At 44.1% G+C, this 24,106-nt stretch overlaps 1 protein-coding gene across 5 annotated transcripts in view; it reads right to left on the reverse strand.

The window, feature by feature from the left end:
• Positions 1-24,106, reverse strand: part of eif4g3a (eukaryotic translation initiation factor 4 gamma, 3a) — a 124,798-nt gene continuing 100,692 nt past the window's right edge. For 4 of the 5 annotated variants that reach the window (XM_084317435.1, XM_084317437.1, XM_084317436.1 and 1 more), the window contains 10 exons: positions 18,213-18,433; positions 17,873-17,979; positions 14,955-15,127; positions 10,165-10,290; positions 9,404-9,485; positions 6,036-6,134; positions 3,071-3,217; positions 2,587-2,668; positions 2,340-2,486; positions 2-2,143 (listed from right to left, as the gene is read on the reverse strand). In XM_084317435.1, coding sequence (XP_084173561.1) covers positions 1,962-2,143; positions 2,340-2,486; positions 2,587-2,668; positions 3,071-3,217; positions 6,036-6,134; positions 9,404-9,485; positions 10,165-10,290; positions 14,955-15,127; positions 17,873-17,979; positions 18,213-18,433 — 1,366 coding nt within the window. In that variant the 3' untranslated portion in view covers positions 2-1,961. Of the gene's footprint in view, positions 2,144-2,339; positions 2,487-2,586; positions 2,714-3,070; positions 3,218-6,035; positions 6,135-9,403; positions 9,486-10,164; positions 10,291-14,954; positions 15,128-17,872; positions 17,980-18,212; positions 18,434-24,106 lie in introns of all 5 variants that reach the window. The other variant, XM_084317433.1, reaches the window with a different exon arrangement.

Genomic DNA, 24,106 nt, shown 5'->3' on the forward strand with positions numbered 1-24,106 from the left:
TGTGCAAATGCGGAACCATCAGTCAAGGTTTGCAAAAAAAATAAATACGTTTTCTTGTTTAGACTGGAGGTTTCTTATGCCAACATTTCTGCAAACATTTTGATGTACAAAAGAAATCACAATGTGCCACAATATATGACCGTGTTTGTAGTATTGCAATATATTGAATCAGGACCACTATATCATGATTATGTATACATAGCCCTAGTAAATATTGTACTTTTTAAGCACAAGAAAAACTATGGCTGTGTAGAATTGAATAAAAGAAACAATTAAAATACCATAAAAAATATTTGTTTGTTTTGGCATATGATTTTAGTGTCATTTGAAAATGGCTCATAAAAACATACCTTTAAGAGAAAAAAACGAACTAAAATGTTTTTGAATTTCACACCACTGTAGCCTTTTTTTTGTTCAGAAGATATATACTTGGCCCCCAAAATAAAAGAAAGTGAGGTAGGGACCTGACAACCTATGTTGTTGATGGTGGACAACATGGACAGCAGTACTAGCTTATTTCTAGATGTATTTGCTGGAGCTGGAAGAACACTGACAACTAAACATGTCACTTTAAGAATACAACAGTCCCAAGATTTCACCACCAGAGGGCACTAACAATATAAATTACATGGTTGTATGGTGAAACACATCTTTTGTTTTCCAATTTCTACGTTTGGCTGCTAGTAGCTGATCCGAATAGTGCCCTAATTCACAGGACTTCCTCTGGCTGAAGGCCTGGGAGGACCAGAGCAGCAGGACAGACACGCATACAGAGCTAAAACACACTGTGCTATAACAAGTCAGGTGCAGCACGACCACATCCTTTCTTCATTCTGATAGTCAGGGTGACACAAAGCTAGGCCCTTCCAGGATGAGTAATAGATCCATCTGCTCCACTACCTTTGACTTCTTTACACAGATGTAAGCAGAGAGGGAATCACTAATCTAACCAGTCGGACAATCCAGATAAAAAAAAATCAGACGCACACACCCAGATACTATCCCTCAAAATAATAAATGACGTATTCTTTTTTAAATACCTTTTTTGTCTTTAATGTATTTACAAGCTTTCAGTTTGCTCTGTAGGGTTGACGTATTACAAGCACTTAAATGTTCAGCAACCCTGGCATTTGCGTTTTAAACTTGCATTTTGCTCATGATCATCACATTTGAAAGTATCTATTTGTTCGTTGGTGATGTTGTTCAAGTTCTTTTTGAGTGTTTCTTTTTGTGGACAGATTTGCATTGTTTCTTGAATGCATACCACTGCCTCTTGTGAGGCGTATGTACACGTACATATCACATGGAGCAAGCCAAAGCAGAGGGAACACTTCCGGGTCATCCAGCAATAACCCTTTGACCCCAAAACGTCATACAAGGACAACGTTAATAGTTCCTGTGCATCCTCTCTTTCATTAACTCAGCTTCCCCTTCATTCCAAGATCTTTTTTAGTTTTACCCTGTTTTCAACCAAACATTTTGGATTCCAGGGAGGCTATTTATTTCACAATTATTATTTTTTGTTATTATAATTATTAATAATATTGTTATTTCTATTGTCATCAATGTTCGCCTCATTGTGAACATCTGCAAATGTTAAATAAACTTCCATATTTGCAGTCCTTAAAAAAATAATAAATTAAAGAGTCCGGAACCTATGCATCTTTTAAGTCTCTTCTTAAAAAGTAACAAAAAGAAAAAGTTAAAATTTAAAACAAAAATATTTTCTATGTATAATACAGGTATTTAGTGCTTCCGCCGTTGGAATCCAAACTCAAAATGGCAGCGTGTTTCAGAACCGTACAGCAGGAAAAGAAATTCCAGCCGTAAACACGTCGTCCTGCCCACGCGCACTTTGAATGTCTGTTTGTTTGTCCTGCTCTTAGGATGCAGTTCTTCTACGTAGCAACAGCTGGCCTCGTGTCCTCCGCTGGCTGCAGCAGCGGCCGCTGCCTCCCTCATCAATTGTCCTCCGACTCCTCCTCGGCCTCCTGCAGCCAGGTGAAGAAGGCCATGACGGACTTGAGGGCCACTCCCTTGCCCTGCTGCTCTGCCGGGTCCTTGCTCGACTCCCACTTGTAGAAAGCGTCCTCAGAGATGACGTCCTCGTCATACAGGCAGTCAAAGAACATCCGGAGCAGGTCTGGGGAGGGACATTCGGATGAGATGGAAAGAGGGAGAAACACTTGTAAATAATCGTGCCGGGGTCCGGCGGCTATGCACGAGATACGTGAATGTAAAACTGGTTTGAAAATTTAGTTGTGCGTCAATTTAACGCCTGTGTGAATGATCCAGAACAAGGAATCTCTCGACCATAATGTGTGTGGAGCATCACTTACTTGGAGGCTGATCCAGGGTGACGATCAGCGCCTGAAGTGCATAAAGTGCTTGCAGCTGTCGCTCAGTGTCTGAGTTAAGGTACTTGAGTAATACAGGCAATCTCCTCTGGATGAGGGCCGTGTCCACTCGACAGGTGGTGCTCTCATCTGCAAGGCAAACACGCGGATACGCTTTACAAGTGATGTCGTCAATTGGAGCAATCATCGCTTGGAATAGTCGAGCCTCTCCTGATTGCGGAGTACTCACCTTTCACCGCTGCCTTGCACACAGCTGTCATCAGAGCCCTCAGGAACGGAGATGAGCTCATCTGAGATTCATCCAAATTTGCCTGGGAAGCGGAGGACAGCGAGGGAGGTGAAATGTGTGCGTATGTCTGAAAGGTTGCACAGTTTTAAAACAAAAAATCATCAATACAAAAATAAAAACTATTCAAATAAAGCCCGTCAAAAGCAACATTTGTGAAGCTCAAAGCCTAAAAAGACTTGTCTGCAGAGCAGTTATACCAATATATACATGGCATTTTCCACTTTTCACTGAAACAAGGCTAGAGTGGATATGGCCTGGTCAGCATAATGTATGCATGGAGGGAGGCCAAAGCCATAATGCGCAAAATGCCCAGCAGGCATTTCTTCTGCATAGCGTTCAAATGCCTTAGGTTAGCATAGTTGTGTGGCAACCGCTGTGTGTGTGTGTGTGTGTGTGTGTGTGTGTGTGCGTGCATGGCCTGTACCTCTACCCAGTCAAAGATCTGCTCATCACTGGCCATGTCCTCCAGGAGGAGTCTCTCCAGCTGCCGACTCAACTCCTCAGCAGACAGGCTCTTCTCAGGCAGAGCTACCTCAGGGCTGGAGCCGTCCAACAGAGTGAACTGGAGCTTCTGATGAGGCCAAGAGTGAAGGAGAGATAGAGAGAAGCAAGGATTAAATAATTGATTTATTAATTTATTCATTAAAAAAGAGGGAGCTCACATTTTCATGTGAGGAGGATGAAATGGAGTTTGAACTCAGGAAACCAGCAACAATGATTAGAAATGTGAGTTCCATCATCATCATCATCTTCGTTTTACGTCCCTATTTTCCCAATACAGTGAGGTTGGATGGGGCGATGACTCCACGCCACTGGGCACGGTTTTGTGCCATGTCTTCATGCATCTCCAGATCCCTCAATTTTCCACACATCCCCTCCACGTCTGCTCCGGTCTCCCTCTCGGCCTCCGCCCATCCACAATCATCTCCTCCGCCCCTCAGTAATTTATTTTCTTTTATAATATTGATACTCAAATATTTACAATTTTAAAAGGCATACCAAGTAGTTTCAGCCGCTAAATGTCACTAGAGCATGTGGTGCTTAGAAACACTGTACCATCGGACGTAGTTCAGATCATAACATGACCGGGAACAAAGAACCAGGGACTGCCCACAAGCAACGTGTTTATCCAATCAGGTGCATTCCACATGGGGAAAAGGGAAGTACGGAGGGGATACATGCATGCAATGTGCACATAACATGCACATAACATGCACATAACATGCACTCGCTGCCCAGAAACAAAATAGAAAGCGGGTCGTAACCTGTTAAGCCCTAGCCATATTTTCAGAAAATCAGCCTAAAAGTACAGACCCAAGTAAATGGAAGATTGCTCCACTTCTACAAGGTCCATTTGCATGTTCTTGGTATCTAGGGCAGTGGTTCCCAAACCTCTCCTTGAGGCACCCCAGCCGTTCCATGTATTTGTTAAATTCAACCACCAGCACACCTGATTCAACTAATAAAGGGCTTGTTAAGTTGAATCAGGTGTGCTGGTGGTGGAATTTAACAAATACATGGAACAGCTGTCCATAGGGACATCTATGGACCTCTGGGAATGTATTCCCAGTGTAAGAAATATTGTGGCTGTTACTATGCTTGAGTAAATTAGAATAGAATAGAATTAATAGAAATAATTTATTCATCCCGAGGGAAATTTGGCACTACAAATCGCTCACAGTAAGTAGACATTTGGATAGACAAAAACAAAAGTCACGAATAAGAATAAAATAAGCCTAAGAATAAAATACAGTCCGGGATATACATTTCCTATCTTGTAAAATTGTAATGAACCAAAGGAGAATATAAATTATTATTACCCCCTGCCCCCATCTTTGACGGTGAATAGCACCATGCTAACATTGATCAAAAGTGAAAGAATGCCACTGAGCTCAATCTTGAGATCAAGTGTAATACAAATCTAAGCAAATTAACAAAGGGCAGATGATTTACAGGAGTTATTGTAGATACAGTAGTGAATTCTGCCACCCGGACACATTCAATATGAAATATTAATATAGAATATCAGGCCTATAAACTACCTTATTATGGCCAAGTCATACATCTATGGATCGGCCCAAATCTCCTCTTTCCAATGGCAGAGTTAAATCTGGATTTAGTACGACCAGGCGCCCATTACAGGGCAGCAAAGACCGTGAATGAAATCTACTGTAAGTACAGTTACTTTTGTATAATGTCCATATCTCCGCCATTTTTTACCGGTTTGAGACACGTTCTTTTCCTAGACGTTCACAGAAAGGTAAAGAAACAATATACATTGTATTTTACGGCAATAAGGTTGAGGTTTGTTCGACCTGCGAGAAAATCACATAAATATTTGGAAGAGAAAAATGGTTGGACTTCCGTTGTCGGCGGCTGGCGTGAGCCTGGGTAGTGTAGTTTTATGAAATGTAGATGTCCATCGAAAGCCCTGGGTCTCCTCTTTCTTAGGACTACAACGATTTCATGGCGGCTTCCTGTCCTCACATCTAAATCCTCCGATTTCTAATGCAATGCGCAGAGATTTTTATAAGCTCATATTTCGCTAATAACAATTAAAATCATTACTAAACAAACGTAGTGCTGAAAATATACACTTTGACTGCTGTTTTTTTTTTTTGGTCTTTTTCCCCCTCCATTTTCCTCCGATTTTCTCCCATCCCAATGTTAGTCGTATGCCAATTCCCAGTCCCTTCCTGGTCGCTGCGCACTTACCCCCCACAGTCAGATCATCTGGGAGAGTGGAGGCTACCACATGCTTCCTCCGACACACGTCCAGCCAATCACCGCTTCTTTTCACCTGGCAGCGCGGATTCTCATCGAGAGGGCGTAGCGTGTGGGAGGATCACACTATCCCCCTCAAGTCCTATCCGCGCTTAGCAGGCGCCCCGACCGAACTGTAGGAGTCGCTGTTTACAACGACCCGGACCCACCCCGCCAGCTTCTCCCACCCTCTAATACAGCCAATTGTATTAGTGCAGACGGCCAGCCAAGCTGGTGACAACCCCGGAGCTGTGAACAGGCGAATCCAGCTCACAGCTCCGGGGTTGGTGACGAACGCAATCTCCGCTCGGCCACCTAACCGCCACTTTGACTGCTGTTTTGATAGGGTTAGGGTCTTTACTCTAGGCTACATTTGAAAAAGATATACAACATCACTTAATACGGACGGTATAAATCTCTGCCCGGTACCGATCAGGCTTAAGAGGTTAAGTGATGATTGAGAGGAATTATGTTTGTATGAGTCTATACATTGTTATAATAATTCTACTCAGTATGCCCTTAACAGTCATAACATGGGAGTCAATTAAATCCTCAGGAATTGTACAGCAACACTTCCTAGTTTCTGATTTCAGATGGCAGCCAGGTGGCTCAAGTGAATGACCAACCTGTTGTGAGATGAAAGTCTGGATGTCTTCTCCCTCTGGTAGGAAGTCACTCCAGCTGAGGTCAGACTCCTTCCATAAAACGCCCACTTTCCTATGGCTCTGGGGTAGAAAGAACAAAAAATAGTCAAAAAGGTTGACTCACAGAACTTGAAAGGACAGTAAGGTCTTTTCCTAGTGTACCGTGGTTACCGTGGTAACATCCTTCAGTGCAACCGTGGTGTGCGCCACCTTCACGGGGTCCACAAGTGTTTCCATGATGAAAAGCAGGGTTCGCACAGACATTGCAAAATTAAATTCAAGGACTTTCAAGTACGTTTCCAAGCACTATTTTTCATTTTAAAACGGGAATTTAAAGGGATACAATTCACTTTTAAATGCGTAATTCTTTTTTGTCAGATTCAATATTTATGGCTTAAAACCAAATTTGACATTTAGTTACACTTTGAAATAAAAATAAATGTATTTCTTGATTCAGAAATGTTTTATCATGGATGAACAACACTTTCAATGTGAATGGTTGATTTGAATTTCAATGACTTTTTAAGCAGGCCTTGACTTTTTTTTCTTCTTAAAAAATCAAGCACTTTAAGCACTTCAAGTACCTTGTGTGAACCCTGGAAAAGGTTCCACATACAATCCTCAGAACTAAATGTTGGTACAGCTCAGGAGGTGCTTCAGGAACGCTCAGCCTCAACACAAACCTGCTGCTGGAGACCGCCGTGATCTTTCCAACATTCCATTGTGTCTAGTGTTACATCCGAGTCAGCTAGCTAGTTTGACGTAAAGTTCCTTTAGGTTTATGTCAATGTGGTCCGGTGTTTTGGGCTTCACAGAGAAAACAAAAAGCAGTGAAACGCTCCGCATTGTATGTATACAATGCAACTTTACAACAGGGCTGATTAGCGAATGTCAGCTAGCTTGATGTAAAGCTCCTTAATCTTGTGTTCTTTTGAAAACTCCCTTCTGGCGCCGTCACACAGGCAAAGTTTGCCCTGAAGTATGATTTATAGGCAGACAGCGCCATGCATCACTCATTCAACAACATTTTGAAAATGTGGATTAATGATAGGCTCCTGAAAAATGCCATAGGCAGTGCTGCAACTGTTGCCTTTTCTATGCTTTCCCCAATATTTGTGGTTCTTGAATGCAATGGAAAAGCAGAATTAGATGCTGTGTTGGAAAAACAGAATTAGATGCTGTGACGGAAATTAACATTGATTTATGTGTGCGGAAGATTACGAGACTCCCCAGTGATTTTTTCGTCACAACTGCCACTGATTTGCACATCCAAATTATGCTTTTGCCATGGCAACGCATCAGCTTTCAGAGTCTATTATGCACCTAGAATCACAAGAAAAAAGATGGGTCACAACCCCAACGCTTTCACAGAAGTTGTTCAGCACTGGGAGACGATGGTACTTCTTTCTTTTAGTTGTTATATCAATTCCCCCTGTGTATCATGGTCCTGGTCGATGCGCTACCCTCCGTCGGTCTCGGCGGTGTAGACTACCACATGTCTCCTCCGATACATGTGGAGTCGCCAGCTGCTTCTTTTCATTGGGAGAGCGGAACACAAGTGGAGGTTTCCACCATTTCCACCAGATCCCTTCTCTGCTGAACAGACCAACCAGTAGGGAGTCGCTATTGCAACGATCAGGACTCATACCCTCACCACTCGTGAACACTGCGAATTGTGCTCATAGGAACGTCCCACCAAGCCGGAAGTACCGCTCAAACCCGGGTCTCTGCGGGGGTAGGCGAGTTTTCAAGTTTCAAGTTTCTTTAATAGTTGTCATACAGAAGTACAGAATACTTTTGTACAAAATGCTTCTTACTGTTGCGCTCCAGAGACTGTGCATGACAAGATAAGTATGAAATAAAAACATAGTAAAAATTAGAAGTAAAAAAAGAGGTCACAGTGTTCAGTTTAGACATATGTACAATGTTCGTAGACGTAGTTACCATACAATATACAATACTGTGCAGTGTACTAATATACAATACTATATAGTGCAAGGCATAAATGGACGAGGTGCAGTTTAGGTACAATTCACAGTAGGTGTACGAGTTGTAGTGCAAATCCTTTATCAATAAATATAAAGTGTAAGTGTGTTTGTGTGATCTAAAGTGTGGAGAGTGGGTGCTGCAGTGTGTTGTTTGTTTGAGTGAGTGTGTGCGTGTGGGTGTGTGTGCTGTGTGCATTTGATGGTTGTTGCATAGTGATTATTGTTCGTTTAGCGATTATTGTTCGTTTAGCAGCCTGATGGCCTGGGGATAGAAGCTCCTTCTGAGTCTTTCTGTGCTCGCCTTAAGACTCCGGTATCGCTTGCCTGACGGCAGCAGTTCAAAGAGGCAGTTGTTCGGGTGGCTCGAGTCCTTAATAATTCTCTTAGCCTTCCCCTTGCACCGCTTGTTGTAAATGTTCTGGAGGGTGGGAAGCCCCCCTCTAATTGTGCGTTCGGCTGAACGTGTCACTCTTTGTAGTCTGCTACGGTCTTGTGCAGTGCTATTCCCAAACCAGGAGGTGATGTTGCCGGTCAGGATGCTCTCTATTGTACATGAGTAGAAGTTCCTAAGGATCTTCTGACTGACTTGGAACTTCCTTAGGCGCCTGAGGAAGTAGAGGCGTTGTCGTGCCTTCTTCACAACACTGTCAATGTGTGTGGTCCATGTCAAGTCCTCGGATATGTGGGCTCCGAGGTACTTGAAACTGTTCACTCTCTCAACCGGTGCCCCGTCGATGCTGAGGGGGCTGTAGTCCTTGACCCCCGACCTCCTGAAGTCCACAATCATCTCTTTTGTTTTGCTGACGTTCAGGGAGAGGCAGTTCTCCTGACACCACTGTGACAGGTTCTCTACCTCTTCCAGGTAGGCCCTTTCGTCGTTGGCAGAGATCAGGCCCACCACTACTGCGTCATCAGCAAATTTGATGATGGTGTTGTTGTTCCGCTGTGCTACGCAGTCATGTGTGTACAGGGAGTAGAGGAGGGGGCTCAGAACACAGCCCTGGGGGCGAGTGCTTTTACCGTGTTTTGTGGCAACGAGAAACTATTTTTGAATGGTTTCTATGATGACAGTGACCCATCCTCTTATTACTATTCCAGTCACTCTATAGCAGCCATTTTAAAGTGTTCCTAGGGATTTTATTAAGAGATCAGTGGGTGCACCAGTGAAACACATTCTATCCATGTAAGTTCTATGGGCCGAAAGATGATTATTCTCACTCGATGTGAATATATTAAAAGGTTATTCATACCATGGAGCCATTAAAGCTTCACATCACCTGCTTCATTACAACTACAGACTAAATTGAAGGCATGTGGTGGAAACCTTTGACGAGGTACAAAGTAAACTAAAGTCTCACTTACCATTTGTTTGCATAGTATGTGCAGTATTTCAGAAAATAAGATCCCAGCTCTTCCCACAGGAAGCAAAGGTTTGCTTAATTCACTGGAGACAGACAGAATAAAGGGATTAGACGCAATTCTGCCTCGTTTCCTTTCCTAGCTTGGTTCACAGAGGGAGTCACAGCGGGGAACGAGGGAGGAGGGCGCGCCAACACAAACATCTCATAATGAGACAATTGAAAAAGCTGCAGGAGAGGAAAACCCTGAGACGGAGGCAATAAAAGCACATTTAGGAGGCTGGCTGAACTGCTGCTCATATTCATTCCCAGCTAACTGTTGTAGATATATTGTGTGTATCTGCGCTAATCGAGAGCTGCTTGAATTGACCTATCTCAAGCCCCGCCCTCTTATCTTGATCCTCCAATCACAACTGTTGATTCGAGGGAAGCAACGGTTGTGATAGGAGGAGCAGGAAAAGAGGGCAGGGTTTGAGGTAGGTCAATTATACAGGATATACCGACGCACTGGTATACTCTACATCTGCATAAACTGACACACGGAAGAAAACCAAAATGTCAATAAACATAACACTAAATAAGGGGACATATTTATTTTACACATATTTACTGAACACATTCTAGCAAGGTTAAAAAATAAATAATAATATAAAATATATATATATATATATATATATATATATATATATATATATATATATATACAGAGTCATCTACTGTGGGAGCCACGGTGGTGTGGTAGCAGTAGTATTGCTGCTTCAGTACCTAAAGAGCTCTCTCATAGAGAAGCCCCCTTCCTTCAGCACAGGGCTGAGCAGCTCGGCCAGGTACAGCCAGATGTGGGGAATGTCGATGGCCATGTCGTCTGCTATCTCCAGGGTGTCCGCAAACCTGAGGAACACAGGGGACACGCTAGGTTTCTGGGGGTCCACTTTTAACACTTTCAGCGCCAATCACGTAATATTACGTGTTTGCTCGCCAACCGTTAAGCGCCAAAAACGTAATGAAACGGAGGGCTAGGGCCTCCACGGGTTGCGTTTGATAGAGCTGGCGGACACTATGGCGTTGTAACTCCGATTAAAGAATCACACAGAGGCGTGCTGCAGTTACTGGTTGTATTTGGGAACAAAAGGTGTGTGTGTGGTTGTCTACAAGGGAATACAATACAGTATACATTAGTAAACACAAAGGAATACAATACAGTATACATTAGTAAACACAGTAGTGGCGCACATAAACATAATGTCATAAACATGTGGTCTATAGCTGCAATAATATTCATTAGCAATACAGTGCAACTAGTAGCCAAGACATTCACTTAACCGGAGTTATTATATATAACCTACATAGCCTATGCAGGGGGATTACTCATGCAGTGCATGTAAACAATATATAGGTAGGCGGACTGTAAACCGGGTGTAAAGATACATTCTATTCACTAGAGGTAGTGAGTGAGTTATATAGCCTAGGCTAGCTCACGTGCGGCTAAGCTAACCACGCAGCATCACTAGCAGGCAGCATAGACTGGCTAACCTGCGGCTAAGCTAACGGCGCAGCCTCTTGAGAACAGAGAGAAACAGCGTCGACAGGAATAGATCAATGTGAACATACTGTAAAGGTAGAGTAAGCTGAAGGGATGAATTAGGCAGGACTAAACATAGGTACCGTACTCACGTGTCATTTACGCACACGTTCCTCAAAGGGACAGATCTTACTGCTGCAGCAGCCGCACCGTCAGGCAGCAGCACAGAGAACAGCTTGTGCACACGTTCGACGGAGAAACTCTTAAAGGGCCAGTAATGTTATCAGAAGACTAGAGTGCAACACTAGCACATCACGCTGAACGATTACACTGGCATAAATCAATTACCCTTTCCTGTCAACAACAACATATTAAAGAGCTATTACGGAACAAAGTAGTCTTATTAGCAGGGCTTTCCTACAGTAATATTACGTTTTTAGATCGTTTTTTCGATTTTAATATACTATACACTCTCACAGACCTCGTGTTACCATTGGAACTCATTCTGAGACCTCGAGAGTGCAATGCCGGCCAAATCCTGCTAGGTGGCAGTATCGCCTACCCTTTGAAACCTTATTTCACACTGTCTTAGGCTTGGGCGGTATAACTTTTTTCATACCGTCATACCTTGCTGACATAATATGGGTATTATGACGATATGACTTTCATTTTCATCAGCGGGGGGGGTGGGGGGAGCAGAGCTAAGTTAACAATATACTCGTTATCACCATACATAACGCTTATATTGAAACATGTTGACATTAGGGCCGTTCTTTCAACCTAAAAGTGCACTTTCTTCAACCTCTAACCTAAATTCCTTAGCGACCCAAAGTAAACAAATCAGCGCGCACATTCGAGACACACAGATATGAAACGAGTCATACGGAACAAATAACGTATAACGGAGGCTGAAATTAGAGCAATGTGAGTCACAAACTCACAACAGTAGTACACAACTACACAGACGCATACAATTTATTCTGCATTGATTAAGTGCTCTTCATCTGCTACATTCTCCCCCTTGGTCACATCATCCGTAAATACCACCTCAACTTCCACTGTTACGCTGACGACACCCAAATCTACATCAGTACACAATCCCCCCACAGCCCACCCCTCAGTCACATCGAATCCTGCATCACCGAACTCCAAACTTGGATGACCCACAACTTCCTCAAACTGAACAGTGACAAGACTGAACTTCTCATCATTGGCACCAAAACCACCCTCACCAGATCCGGACCCATCACACTCACCATCAACGACTCCACCATCACCCCCTCCCCCCTAGTCCGCAACCTTGGTGTCCTCCTTGACCCCACCCTCTCATTTGACCCCCACGTCCGCTCCATCGTAAAAATATCCTACTTTCACCTCCGCAACATCGCAAAAATCCGTCACTGCCTCTCCCCCCCCGCTGCTGAATCCCTCATTCACGCCTTCATCTCCTCCCGCCTGGACTACTGCAACTCCCTCCTCACTGGTATCACCTCCCGCTCCCTCCATAAATTGCAAATGGTCCAAAATTCAGCCGCCCGCCTCCTCACTAACACCCGGTCCCGCGAACACATCACTCCTGTCCTCCACTCCCTCCACTGGCTCCCGATCAAACACTGCATTAACTTTAAAACACTACTCCTCACCTTCAAAGCCCTCCACAGCCTGGCCCCCCCCCTACCTGACTGATCTCCTTCTCCCCTACCGCCCCACCCGTTCCCTCCGGTCCTCCTCCACTGCCTCCCTCACTGTCCCGACATCCAAGCTTAAAAACTTCGGAGATCGGGCCTTCTCTCGCACTGCACCCCGACTCTGGAACTCCCTCCCCCAGTCCATCAGAGACTCCCCTACACTCTCCACCTTCAAAGCTCGCCTAAAAACCCACCTGTTCTCCCTTGCCTTCAACCCCCCCCACCCCTAAACCACCCCCTCCCCTCCAACCTGATTGATGTCTGTCTCCAGTCTTTTTTTTTTTGTGCTATCAGGCTGTCTCCCCTGTTCCCCCCATGGTCTCATGTTCCTTTTGTTTTTGTTTCTTTGTTCCTTTTGTTTTTGTCTCTTTGTTGTTTTTGTTTTTGTTTTGTTTCTTTGCTTTCGTTTCTTTGTTTGTACTCCCGCTCCCGACTACTGTCAGCGACTTCGGGTTATTGAGAAGCGCTATATAAATTAAATGAATTATTATTATTATTATAATCAAAACCCAGCTTAAGCCGTTAAACCCATGTAGTGAATCGCAAAGCCAATACGCACACACACAGTCGAACTGGAACGGTTTACCAAACATACACTCCCAGCATTCATATCTTATATGAATATCTTATATCCTATCATATCTTATATCCCAGCAACATAACATAACTTACTTACCCAAACAACGTGTCCCAGAGTCCACTCATGCACAAATCCATTTAAAAACGTTAGAAAAACGCTCCGTTTCCCGATTCCTCAATCATCCAATGTCTGGAAGTTAGTGGACCCATGGTCCATCCATTCGACCTTAATAAACGGACTGCCACCGATCCCTAACCACATTCTATAGAAGAATAAGTCTTTATTTGTCGTGCAGATTAACACACGCGCGAGATGGCAGATCCACAGGAACACGCGCGTGGCTCTGCTGAGCTCTGACTGAGAGAGGGAAAGACAGACTGCCCAGCCCTCTGCTGGTGCGTGCTGTGCACTACAACCATTGGCGCACAGTCTGTGACGTCACGGTATTGAAAATCATACCGACGGGATTTCGAAATACCCTGGTATACCGTAATACCGTCATACCGCCCAAGCCTACACTGTGTGTTACATATGATATGATCCGGGCGGAGAATTTGGACCAGAGCAAGTGAAACGGTTCCTCCGAGCACCTTGGAATGCGTTCAGCACCCTTGATGCATATTTTGTGCCATTTCATGTCAGGGACCCGATGGACATCAATACTGGAAATCGCGATCAGACAATTGGAATATTCATTTTGGGATACCTCCTAGTAAAGGTAAGGACTATATGACATCAATCCTACTTTGATCCAACAATGATTTCACATCGATCGCAGCAATCAACGTATGTAGTATTCAAAACGTATTCCGTTGCTGACGATCAGAGCATCAAACCCCCCCCATTGATGCATTCATGATGAAACATAATACCCATTACCGGTATATACCTTTGATTTTGAAATAGTAACGTGTCCAGGCGAGCAACGCGAACGACTTTAGCAAAATTCACATAGCACTCCATAACTCAGCTTTCAGAAATGAGCCCGGATCACTCTGAAACTATACAATATTCACCACAGGATAACACGCAAACGTATACATGAACAATTTTACTCTTTTTTACATGTTGGACGAGAGATAGTGACTGTCAAATGAGCCATAGTATTGTCTCCATAGCTATAATATAGAATATAGATATAGCTCTGCAAACATCATGACGCAGTGAAAATGCCTATCTTTTAGCGTGGCCCATTGACTACAGGATGAGGATAATAGCTGGCACTGAATGAGTTAATGAACAACACAGTGAAGACATGCTTCAAAAAGGACTGTACCGTTTCCTTCCACTGACATTTCCAACAAATAGATCCAAACAGAAAGTAATTGGTAGCCGCAGCGTGTTTTCATTCTGAGCTCTTGATATAACAACACAAAACAGGTAAATATGAGTTGAGCTTGAATTGCATTTGCTGTATTTTGTGGTCATATAAGGTTTGTTAATGTTTGTAAACACTAGGGAAAACAGAACTGTATTCCGATTCATGAATGTAATGAATATACACCATACGTATATAGTTAAAGAAATCCAGATCGGATCCTCCCTTTTCAGGAGGACATTTCTTTTTACATTTGTATTCATTTATTCATTTTTAACACTGGTGTACTTATACAGAAACCTAAGTGTTATCCTCTGTCAATATGTTTAATGTGTTCTTCTGGGGGCAAATGTGTCCCAACACGTCCCAACAAAGCAGCGCAGCACATTCCCTGGGCTGAATAACAAGAAGCCAGACAGATGAAGTGTACACAGTAGCCAGACTGACCCTTTGTAGAACTGGGGCTTGGGCAGGGTGCCCTGCAGCAGCAGCTGGAAGAGGAGCTGGCCCATGTGATCCCGAGTGATCTGACTGCGCTCCAGGGTGGACTCCACCCCCACGCGGACAAACAGGTAGAGCTGAGCGGCCGCGTCCATCTCGTCCACGCACTGGACAGCCTCCTGAGGACCGCGACAAGACACAACTCTGGTTACTAACATTAGATACTGCGTCAAGAGATCACACAGGGTATTGTATCAGATACTGAAAACATCCGATAGCAAGAGGGTTTGCACTGGTACTCCGTGTTGGCCGATAGGTACAGTTTAGTACTCGGAATCTGTATATTGGTAATGAAGAAGTGCTGGTATTGGTACATTCTTTCTCTGGGAAACCCAGACGCTCTCATAACTGCCTATTGTGTGGTGGAAGAGGGTTTTTGGGCCTAGCCATGCGGATTGGGTGCGTAGGAAGTCGAAGGAGGATTTGGCACCGTTTATGGACCTTCCCGAGTTGTGCTTTGTATCCAGACCTACGTGGAGAGCAGTCCTACAAACTCTCTACCAGAGAAAGCTAGTGGTGATTTGGACTGAGTTGGGAGTTGTTCTTAGGTGATTACCAAGCCACAGTCTTGCCATGATTTTGACGTTTTCTTTTTTTCCCCATTAACAGTGATTTCCTGACATTTAGCAGTGATTTTGTCCTTTCGAGCGTTTGGGGTGAGAGGTAAAGTGACGTTTTACAGGAGGATTAGATGTTTTGCTAACTAGCCTAATTTTTAGAGCCACATTCCTAACACTAAATGACCGGATGTTGCCATTTCATTACGCCCCCCATTTACAAGAATATTAGAAGACCTTGTTGAAGTTAAAGAGTCTGTGTGAACCACAGATGAAGCTAGTTTAATACCCCATTCATCTTCCCATGAAGAATTACAATACGCATGAGAGGTCTATTGGTCTCATACTAAAGGTTGTTGTACTGACATCCACAAGATGGTCTCAGATACTAAAGGTTGTTCTACTGACATCCACATGGTGGTCTCAGATTGCTCCAACACTTTCTCAGATTAGTTGTATCATGTTGCACATTGTTTGTCGTTTCCAGAACATATGCCGAGTCAGGGGAGGAAACTAACTTTTTGGCTTACCAGCCAACTGGCGAGTATATGATTTTTTTATACCAGCCAAACAGATTTTTTACCAGCCATAAATAAATCGCTAATTGTGATAATTACTTCTTTGTATGTCTTCGTCTAAATAGATTTTCAATCATAGTAATAATCACACCGTGTCTCTACTCTTTAAAATATTTATTACCATAAAACATTAATAAGTGTCTCTACTCTTCACAATATTAGCATAAAACATATATTAATCACACCGTTTCTACTCTTCAAAATATTAGGATATCACATATTAACATGAAAGAGGGAACTATTCTGGACTGGGTTGGGCTGAACTGGGCAGTGAAAGATGCTGGGCTGGACTGGGTTGGGCAGGGAAAGTTGGGCTGGTCTAGGTTGGACTGGGTTGGGCTGGACTGGGCAGTGAAAGAACCAAGCATTTCACTGTAATGTAATAGCTAAATAAAACAAAACTTGAACTTGACTTGTTACATTTGCACTCTGGTTGGATGCCAAACGTATTCTGGTTGTACTGTACTTGTGCTGTATGATGACAATACATTGGAATCAAATCTCATGTCAACGCTAGGGGTTCAGCAGGTGTATTCTGAATGACAAGTATGACAACATCACCGTTGTGAAGGGCATATGGGCGAGTGGTGATATGGGGGGAAACCCGGTAATAATAAAATGTCACTCGGCTGCATTTAAGCAAAGCCGCTCAGTATAGTCGTCCACTATGTTGAACGCGCGTTATGGTAGCTTGTTACATGCTAGGTAGCTAGCCGGCTAATGCTGGTTGACTTGAGTGAGTGGAATCGTTAGCCTCACGCCCACTTGTCATTCTCATCCGACTCGAAGGAGACGCATCGCGTGCTGTTGTTCGCCCCCATGTCAGACCGCACTGCAAGATACGACTCTACATGCAATTATTTTCATCCACTGATGTGTTTTTGTCTAAGTTTGTCTACGTTGTCAAGCCGGTGACAGGAGTCTGTAGGGCCGCACGCAGTGGTCTATCCACTTCCCCTAGATGGGCGGCATCTTCTAGAAAACGAGTGTTCGGGGAGCTCCAGTAGCTCACCACGTACCGCGAGTGCTATTTCAGCGCCGTGGACAACCGTGCTCGACACGGATCTGGGGCTGAGCGAGTTCGAATCCCGGACTGCAGCCGTGACTTTCCCAGAGTGTCTTCCCCCCCATCTGAACCCTTTCAGCCTGCTTCTGTCGGTCGAACTTGACCAAGTATAAATGCGATAAACGTATAAAAGAGCCAGGGAAATGGCCAAAGTTTAAAAAAGAAAAGAAAACGAGTGTTCATTGGAGGAGCTTAGAGCGCAACGATGATGTTCATTGGTTATGGATTATTATGAGGCGCAAATGGGAGGAATCATAAGGGGGGAGTCAGAGTTTGGCTTGTGCCAGTGAGCGAATCAGCAGATTGCAGAATGATTTTTTTGTTTTGTTTACTACTCGCCAGTATGGCGAGTGCTCTTCATGAATCACTCGCCAAACATAAAGAATACTCGCATTTGGCGAGTAAAATGGCCTAATTTCCTCCCCTGTGCCCAGTCAAAATCCCTGCCTTCTGCATTGTGATTCGCTGAGTTTTCAAATGTCATGAAACTGAAATGCCTCCTCCACACTGCATTCAGATCATCAGATGGCAGACAGATGTGAATGCAAGAGTAGGAGACTAGTACATCCGTAGTTATTTATAAACTCGGAAAAGGAAAAACAGGAATTTATGTAAACGTATGCTGTATCAATCAGAATAATCAAAGCTAGTGAGTCACTGTACCGTGTAATCATTGATGTGCAGGAACTCGTCAATGATGGACTTGGACTTCCTCTCCATCTCCTCCTCAGAGAGTCTGTCTGGGGTCTGGGCCACCTCTTCAGGTTGCACTGGTAAAAAGAGACAACCAGTGAATCTTAACCAGTCACATAGGTTTATCTGCAGCCCTTGATGTTTGTGAATGTGAAAGACTTTCACATTTCCAGAGAGTAGAAATCAGTGAAGTGAGACTTGAAGCTGCAATGAAAGGGTTAACCTTCTGTATTGTCGCAGTGAAAGGGTTAACCCTTTGGTAGAGTGGTAGTGAAAGCGTTAAAGTGCTGTATAAATAAAGGTCCCTCACCAGGCTCCCTGACTTTGCTGTGCTCCGGCTCCATCTTGTCCTCGGTGACGCTGGGTCTCCTGGGTTCCGCTCCCTCCCGGTCCCGGTCCCTGCGGGGCTCCTCAGGTGCCGGGGTCTCCAGCAGCTCCTTGGCACTGCCTCCCCGGACGAAAGGCCCCGGCCGTGACGGCGGGGTAGCGAGCAGTGGCTTCTCATTACGCTCTCTCCCTGCACCGCTACGGCTGGTGGGAGAACATAAAGACATCTGTGATTCAGACGGATTGCGACATCACAGTGTCTGAGGAAAAAGATGGACATTGACTCATGGAGAAGCGTTGGAAATGCACACCAGTCGGGCTCGACATCGCTCACCACTCGGAAATCCCCAGGAAAATAAGGCAAAAGGTAAGGTGTTGTTCTGTCCTCAGTCTATCTAAACCATTGGTTCTCAACCTTTTTACACCAAGTACCACCTGAGAACGTAGCTGGCTCTCCAAGAAAACAATTCTCGTTCCCACCTCGGCAAATTACACAATTTTCACTCTGAGTGAAAGTTCGATTGGTGTAGATTTAGGAACAAAAAGTTCTCCATTGACAAAATAGCCCATTTTGTGCAATCATTTTAGTAAAGTCGGGACTAGATCTTTGCTCGCGAACGGATATTTGGTCACCACTAGGGTTGGGCACCAAAAACCGGTTCTAATAGGAACCGGTTCCTAACTTCCGGTTCTGGAACCGGGAGTAACATATTTGCATTTCGATATTTTTTTTAACTTTGTTAATTAATACCCTAGTTACAGTACAGCAACCAAATTAAACTGTATCAAGTAAACTGACAATGTGAATAGTATGACATTTTTTAAAGATTTAAAAAAAAAAAAAAAAAAAAAAAAATCTCATGCGAAATAAGCTGTGACCGGTTTTGACCTGCACCTCAAAGAATCAGAATCGAGAATCGTTACAAGATACAAGAGTTTTATTTGTCACGGCATACAGGTATACAGTGAAATGCGGGGGGTCTTGCCCGCAACGATGTGCATAATACAATAGTAATAATATATAATAAGAATCCAACCAATAGAGCGACATAGTGCAATAAACAAGTAAACAAAGTAGGGCATATCGGTATCTGTACATGAGTTATTTACAGAGCATGGTAGGACATGCTAGGTCCTGTGGTAGTGCAGTACACTGTTAGCTATGGATGAGGCACTGGGTCTTTGTGTACACTGCTATACAATGCTATTATACAATCTCAAGCTCTACTATACTATTCTTAAAGTGACCTTTCCTTCTGTAAAGTGTCCATAAGTGTGAGCGTGTGCAGCATGAGTGTGTGTGTGCTCATGTTAAAGTGGCTGCTAGTGTGTGAGCGTGAACAGTGTGCGTGTTGTGTGTGTGCTCATGTGTGCTAGAGAGTTCAGTGTTCAAGGCTCTGATGGCCTGGGGGAAGAAGCCGAGCCAAAGTCTCTCTGTCCTCGTTACTGGTGTTCGCAGGCGTTTGCCTGACCGCAGCAGCATGAACAGGCTGTTGTTGGGGTGTTGAGGGTCTTTCATTATCCTGCAGGCTCTGGATTTGCACCTCTTGTTGTATAGGACCTGCAGGGTTGGTAGTGCAATACCCGTGGTACGCTCGGCTGAGCGCACCACTCTCTGTAGGGCCTTCTTGTCCTGTGCCGTGCTGTTGCCATACCAGGCAGTGATGTTTCCAGTCAAGATGCTCTCTACAGCTCCGGAGTAGAAGGACTGGAGTATCTTCCCAGATACTCTGAACTTCCTTAACTGTCTCAGGTGGTAAAGGCGCTGCTTCACCTTTTTTACGACTGAGTCTATGTGTGTTGTCCATGTCAGGTCCTCTGAGATGTGGACCCCCAGGTACTTGAAGCTGCTCACCCTGTCCACGGTAGCCCCGTTTATCCTCAGTGGTGTGTGTGTCTCCTGCTGTCTCCTCCTAAAGTCCACGATCAGCTCCTTGGTTTTACCAATGTTCAGGAGCAGGCTGTTGTCCTGGCACCAGCGTTCCAGTACCTCAACCTCCTCCCGGTAGGCCTTCTCGTCGTTGTCCGAGATCAGCCCCACCACCACTGTGTCGTCCGCAAACTTCACTATGGAGTTGGAGCTGAACTTGGCCACACAGTCGTGTGTGTATAGTGAGTACAGCAGGGGGCTCAGAACACAGCCCTGGGGGGACCCGATGCTCAGGGTGATGGTGTTGGAGGTCTGACCCCCCACCCTAACCGCCTGGGGCCTTTCGCTCAGAAAGTCCAGTATCCAGGCGCTCAGAGCAGAGCTCAGACCCAGCTCGATCAGCTTGTCCACCAGTCTGGTGGGGACTATGGTGTTGAATGCTGAGCTGTAGTCAATGAACAACAGTCTCACATAGCCCCCCTTCTGGCGGTCGAGGTGAGAGAGGGTGCTGTGCAGTACTTGGGAGACCGCATCATCAGTGGACCTGTTTGGCCTGTATGCAAATTGCATAGGGTCCATATCACTGGGGAGGGAGGCACAAATGTGATCCTTGACCAGCCTCTCGAAACATTTCATGGCCACAGAGGTGAGTGCCACCGGTCTGTAATCATTGAGACATGTTGGGGAGGGTTTCTTTGGTACAGGGATGATGGTAGACATCTTGAAGCAGGCAGGGACCACTGACTCCGCCAGGGATCGATTAAATATGGCGGTGAACACAGGGGCTAGCTGGTTAGCACAGGACTTAAGTATGCGTCCTGTTATTCCATCTGGGCCAGCAGCTTTTCTGGTGTTCACCTGCATAAATGCTCTTCTCACACTGTGTACCGACAATGAGAGAGCGTCCCCGCCCCCCAGCGGTTGCCCCCCCCCCCCCCTCCACAACAGCCGGCGCGCCAGTGACGTCACTAGCTGTTGAGCTAGCTGCGCCACTGTCTGCACCAAACCGAGCGTAGAAAGAGTTGAGTTTGTCCGCGAGAGAGGGGGCGCTGACTTTGTAGTCAGTTATCAGTTTAGAACAGGAATCGAAATGGAGAATCGGAATCGTTCAAAATCCAAACGATGCCCAACCCTAGTCACCACAGAGTTTTATCTGACGCAATTGGTGCGAGTTCGGTCACATATCTGCGCTCGACCAATAGCAGCTCTCCTTGTTGCCAAGTTACAGACTACAAGAGATTTGTGTAAACAGTAGTAATGGAAGCAACTGAAAGGCAGTACTCATCGACGAGTACAGAAGACGACGAAAATGGAGAAAAAACTAGGGCTGTCTTAAATACTTCGAAGCTTCGTTCGATGGGCATGGGATTCAAATATGAAAATAAAATTCGATTTAAAAAAATCTAAAATAAAAAAAATATATGATAATTTTTTTTGGTGCAAAATCAACTCTGCCTCTCTTTGTTAACTACAACAAGCAATGCTGTTTGTTATTTAAGATGAGGTCGGACTCGGCACTGACAGATTTGTGTTTATTGTGCTGCTTTTATAAAGCCTCAAATGATGGCTTACAATATTTAATGAAAGCAAAGTGTTTTGTTTGTCTAAGATTTAAAAAGGTTTAAACTTTACATCACTGATAAAGTTGAACAACGTGCTGTACAAGTCCCACAATATAAAAAAAAAAAGTAAAAAAAAAAGTTTATTTTTATTTTATTAAAAAAATATTATTTTTTTTATTTCGAAGCTTCGAATTAAAATCGAATCTCGGCCCCGAAGCTTCGAATTCCAAAAAAAAAAAACGAAGGCCAGCCCTAAAAAACGTCCGTTCAGAAAGAAAGTGTACAAGATTTGGGATAGATATAGAAACTCCCTAGAGCGGTGGCTTAAATTGCCAGGAGAGAATCGTATCATTGCAGATTAGGGGTGTAACAGTACACAGAAGCCACGGTTCGGTACGTAACTCGGTATTGGGGTCACGGTTTGGTACGAGTTCGGTACAACAGAAAAAATATATTTATAATAATTATTATTAATATATTTTATTTAATTTTTCTATTTATATATTATATTTATGATCATTATTGTAATTAAATAGAATACTTTTCTATAGGAAAAGTATGTTTATTTTTTTTATTTTATCAGCTGTGCCTGTGAGTCCGGCAATGTATGGGGCTGCGGCACTGTAGATTTACCCTACTCGAGTCAGGCGGGGGAGAATGTTGGTGTGTTTGTTGGTGCGTTTCTTTCCATTGGTTTCATTTGGTTAACATTATTGGGCGAACAAGAAAATGAAAGAAAACTGTAAAATTGTAATGACCCTGCAGCTGTTCCAATGTAAATGTGCCTCAGTGTGCCCGGCCACGCACGCTGTTCTCGCACGGACCTCGCGAGTGCCTGCATGTGCGACTGGTGTGTTTGCACTGTAAAGAGGGAAGGCTCCTCTGAGCCACGCGAGGGAAGACTCCTCTGTGCCGCGCGAGGGAAGGCTCCTCTGTGCCGCGCGAGGGAAGGCTCCTCTGTGCCGCGCGAGGGAAGGCTCCTCTGAGCCGCGCGAGGGAAGGCTCCGAGGCGTATCCTTCGTATGGCTGCACGTACCGCACCGTGACGGCCATACCGTAATAAAGTACCGGTACACCCCTATTGCAGATGCATACAAACATTGTTTAGAGATCGAGTTTGCCATGGTTCCCGGGGATGCTGGTTTTCACGCTACTTGTTATAGGCGTTTTATGGACAAAAAACGCTTGGATACAGCTGCGAAACGGGCTATGTGTTCTGCAGCTCAAGATGTGGAAGCAGGAGAGCCAGAACTTACAGCACATGGCCGCTCTACAAGTGAAAGTCCTCTGAAGAAACTTCGATCCAGGACAGGCTTACCAGCTTTTGTCGGACCTGTACTTCCAGTCTTGTGCATCATTTGCAAGAAAAGGGACAAATATGTGACTGTGAAGGGCAAACGCAAGAGGGACCATCTATCTATGGCTGAAACATTGTCTGCAGGTATAAACATTTTAAAAAGCCTAGCTACACTAATGTGAAAAATACACTATTTGATGCTGTGCTGAGATACAGTTTAGCTGTGTTTTTATTGTTGACATAACTAGCATTCTAGTTTTCTTCAGATACTGTATGTAGCTTTACTACTAGTTATCTCATAGTGATGTTTAAAGTATGTTAGCTTCTGTTAACCACCTCTCTCCCCCCCCACACTGGTATAAAGCATTATGCATGGCAATGCAACACTGCAAAAGGGCAAATTACCAAGCAGCTATAATGAGACATTCTTTGAAAGCTGTAATGTGTGCCCCTTCACCCGTTGGCAATGGGTGGCACGTCGAGGATGGGGAGTTAACAGTGACATGGAGGACTACAAACCCGGCCCCTGATAAGTGTGTTGCAGGTAGTCCATTGCGGTTGCAAACAAGGAAAATGTGAGACAGGAAGATGTTCATGTGTGTCTGCAAAACTGGCATGTACAGATCTTTGTCAATGCCAAAAATGTGCAAATGTTTCTAAGGAAACAGAGGATAGGGCTGGATGACTCAGATGATAGTGGTGAGGATGTATAGGGTGAGGGGATTAGGGGTATACAGTAGTAGTGTGATTTGTTTATTTGTTGAGATCAGTTTGACACTGATCTCTCCACACACCTCACTCTTTACTCTGTAGTGTATATTGTATTATGTATATTGAATATTCCTCTTTACTTTACTTTTTACTTACTTACTTTTTTTACTGTATGAAGCACACTCAGGGGCTCATACAGAACCAAGCATTTAATCGTAAACTACCTATTTTACTATTTACTATATTTTATTGTGATAAATAATAAACAAACTTGAAACTTGTGTATGTATGTGACGAATAAACCTCTTGAATCTATTTTTGTACCTGCATTCTATTTCGTCTTTAAATGGAAAATAAAAAGGTTAATGAGTAACTTATTGATTTGTAAATTGTTTGACATTATTCCATTATTCCAAATTAATTATTAATACATTTTT

Source organism: Notolepis coatsorum, assembly GCF_963971535.1.
Source record: "Notolepis coatsorum genome assembly, chromosome: 6".
Lineage (NCBI taxonomy): Eukaryota > Metazoa > Chordata > Actinopteri > Aulopiformes > Paralepididae > Notolepis > Notolepis coatsorum.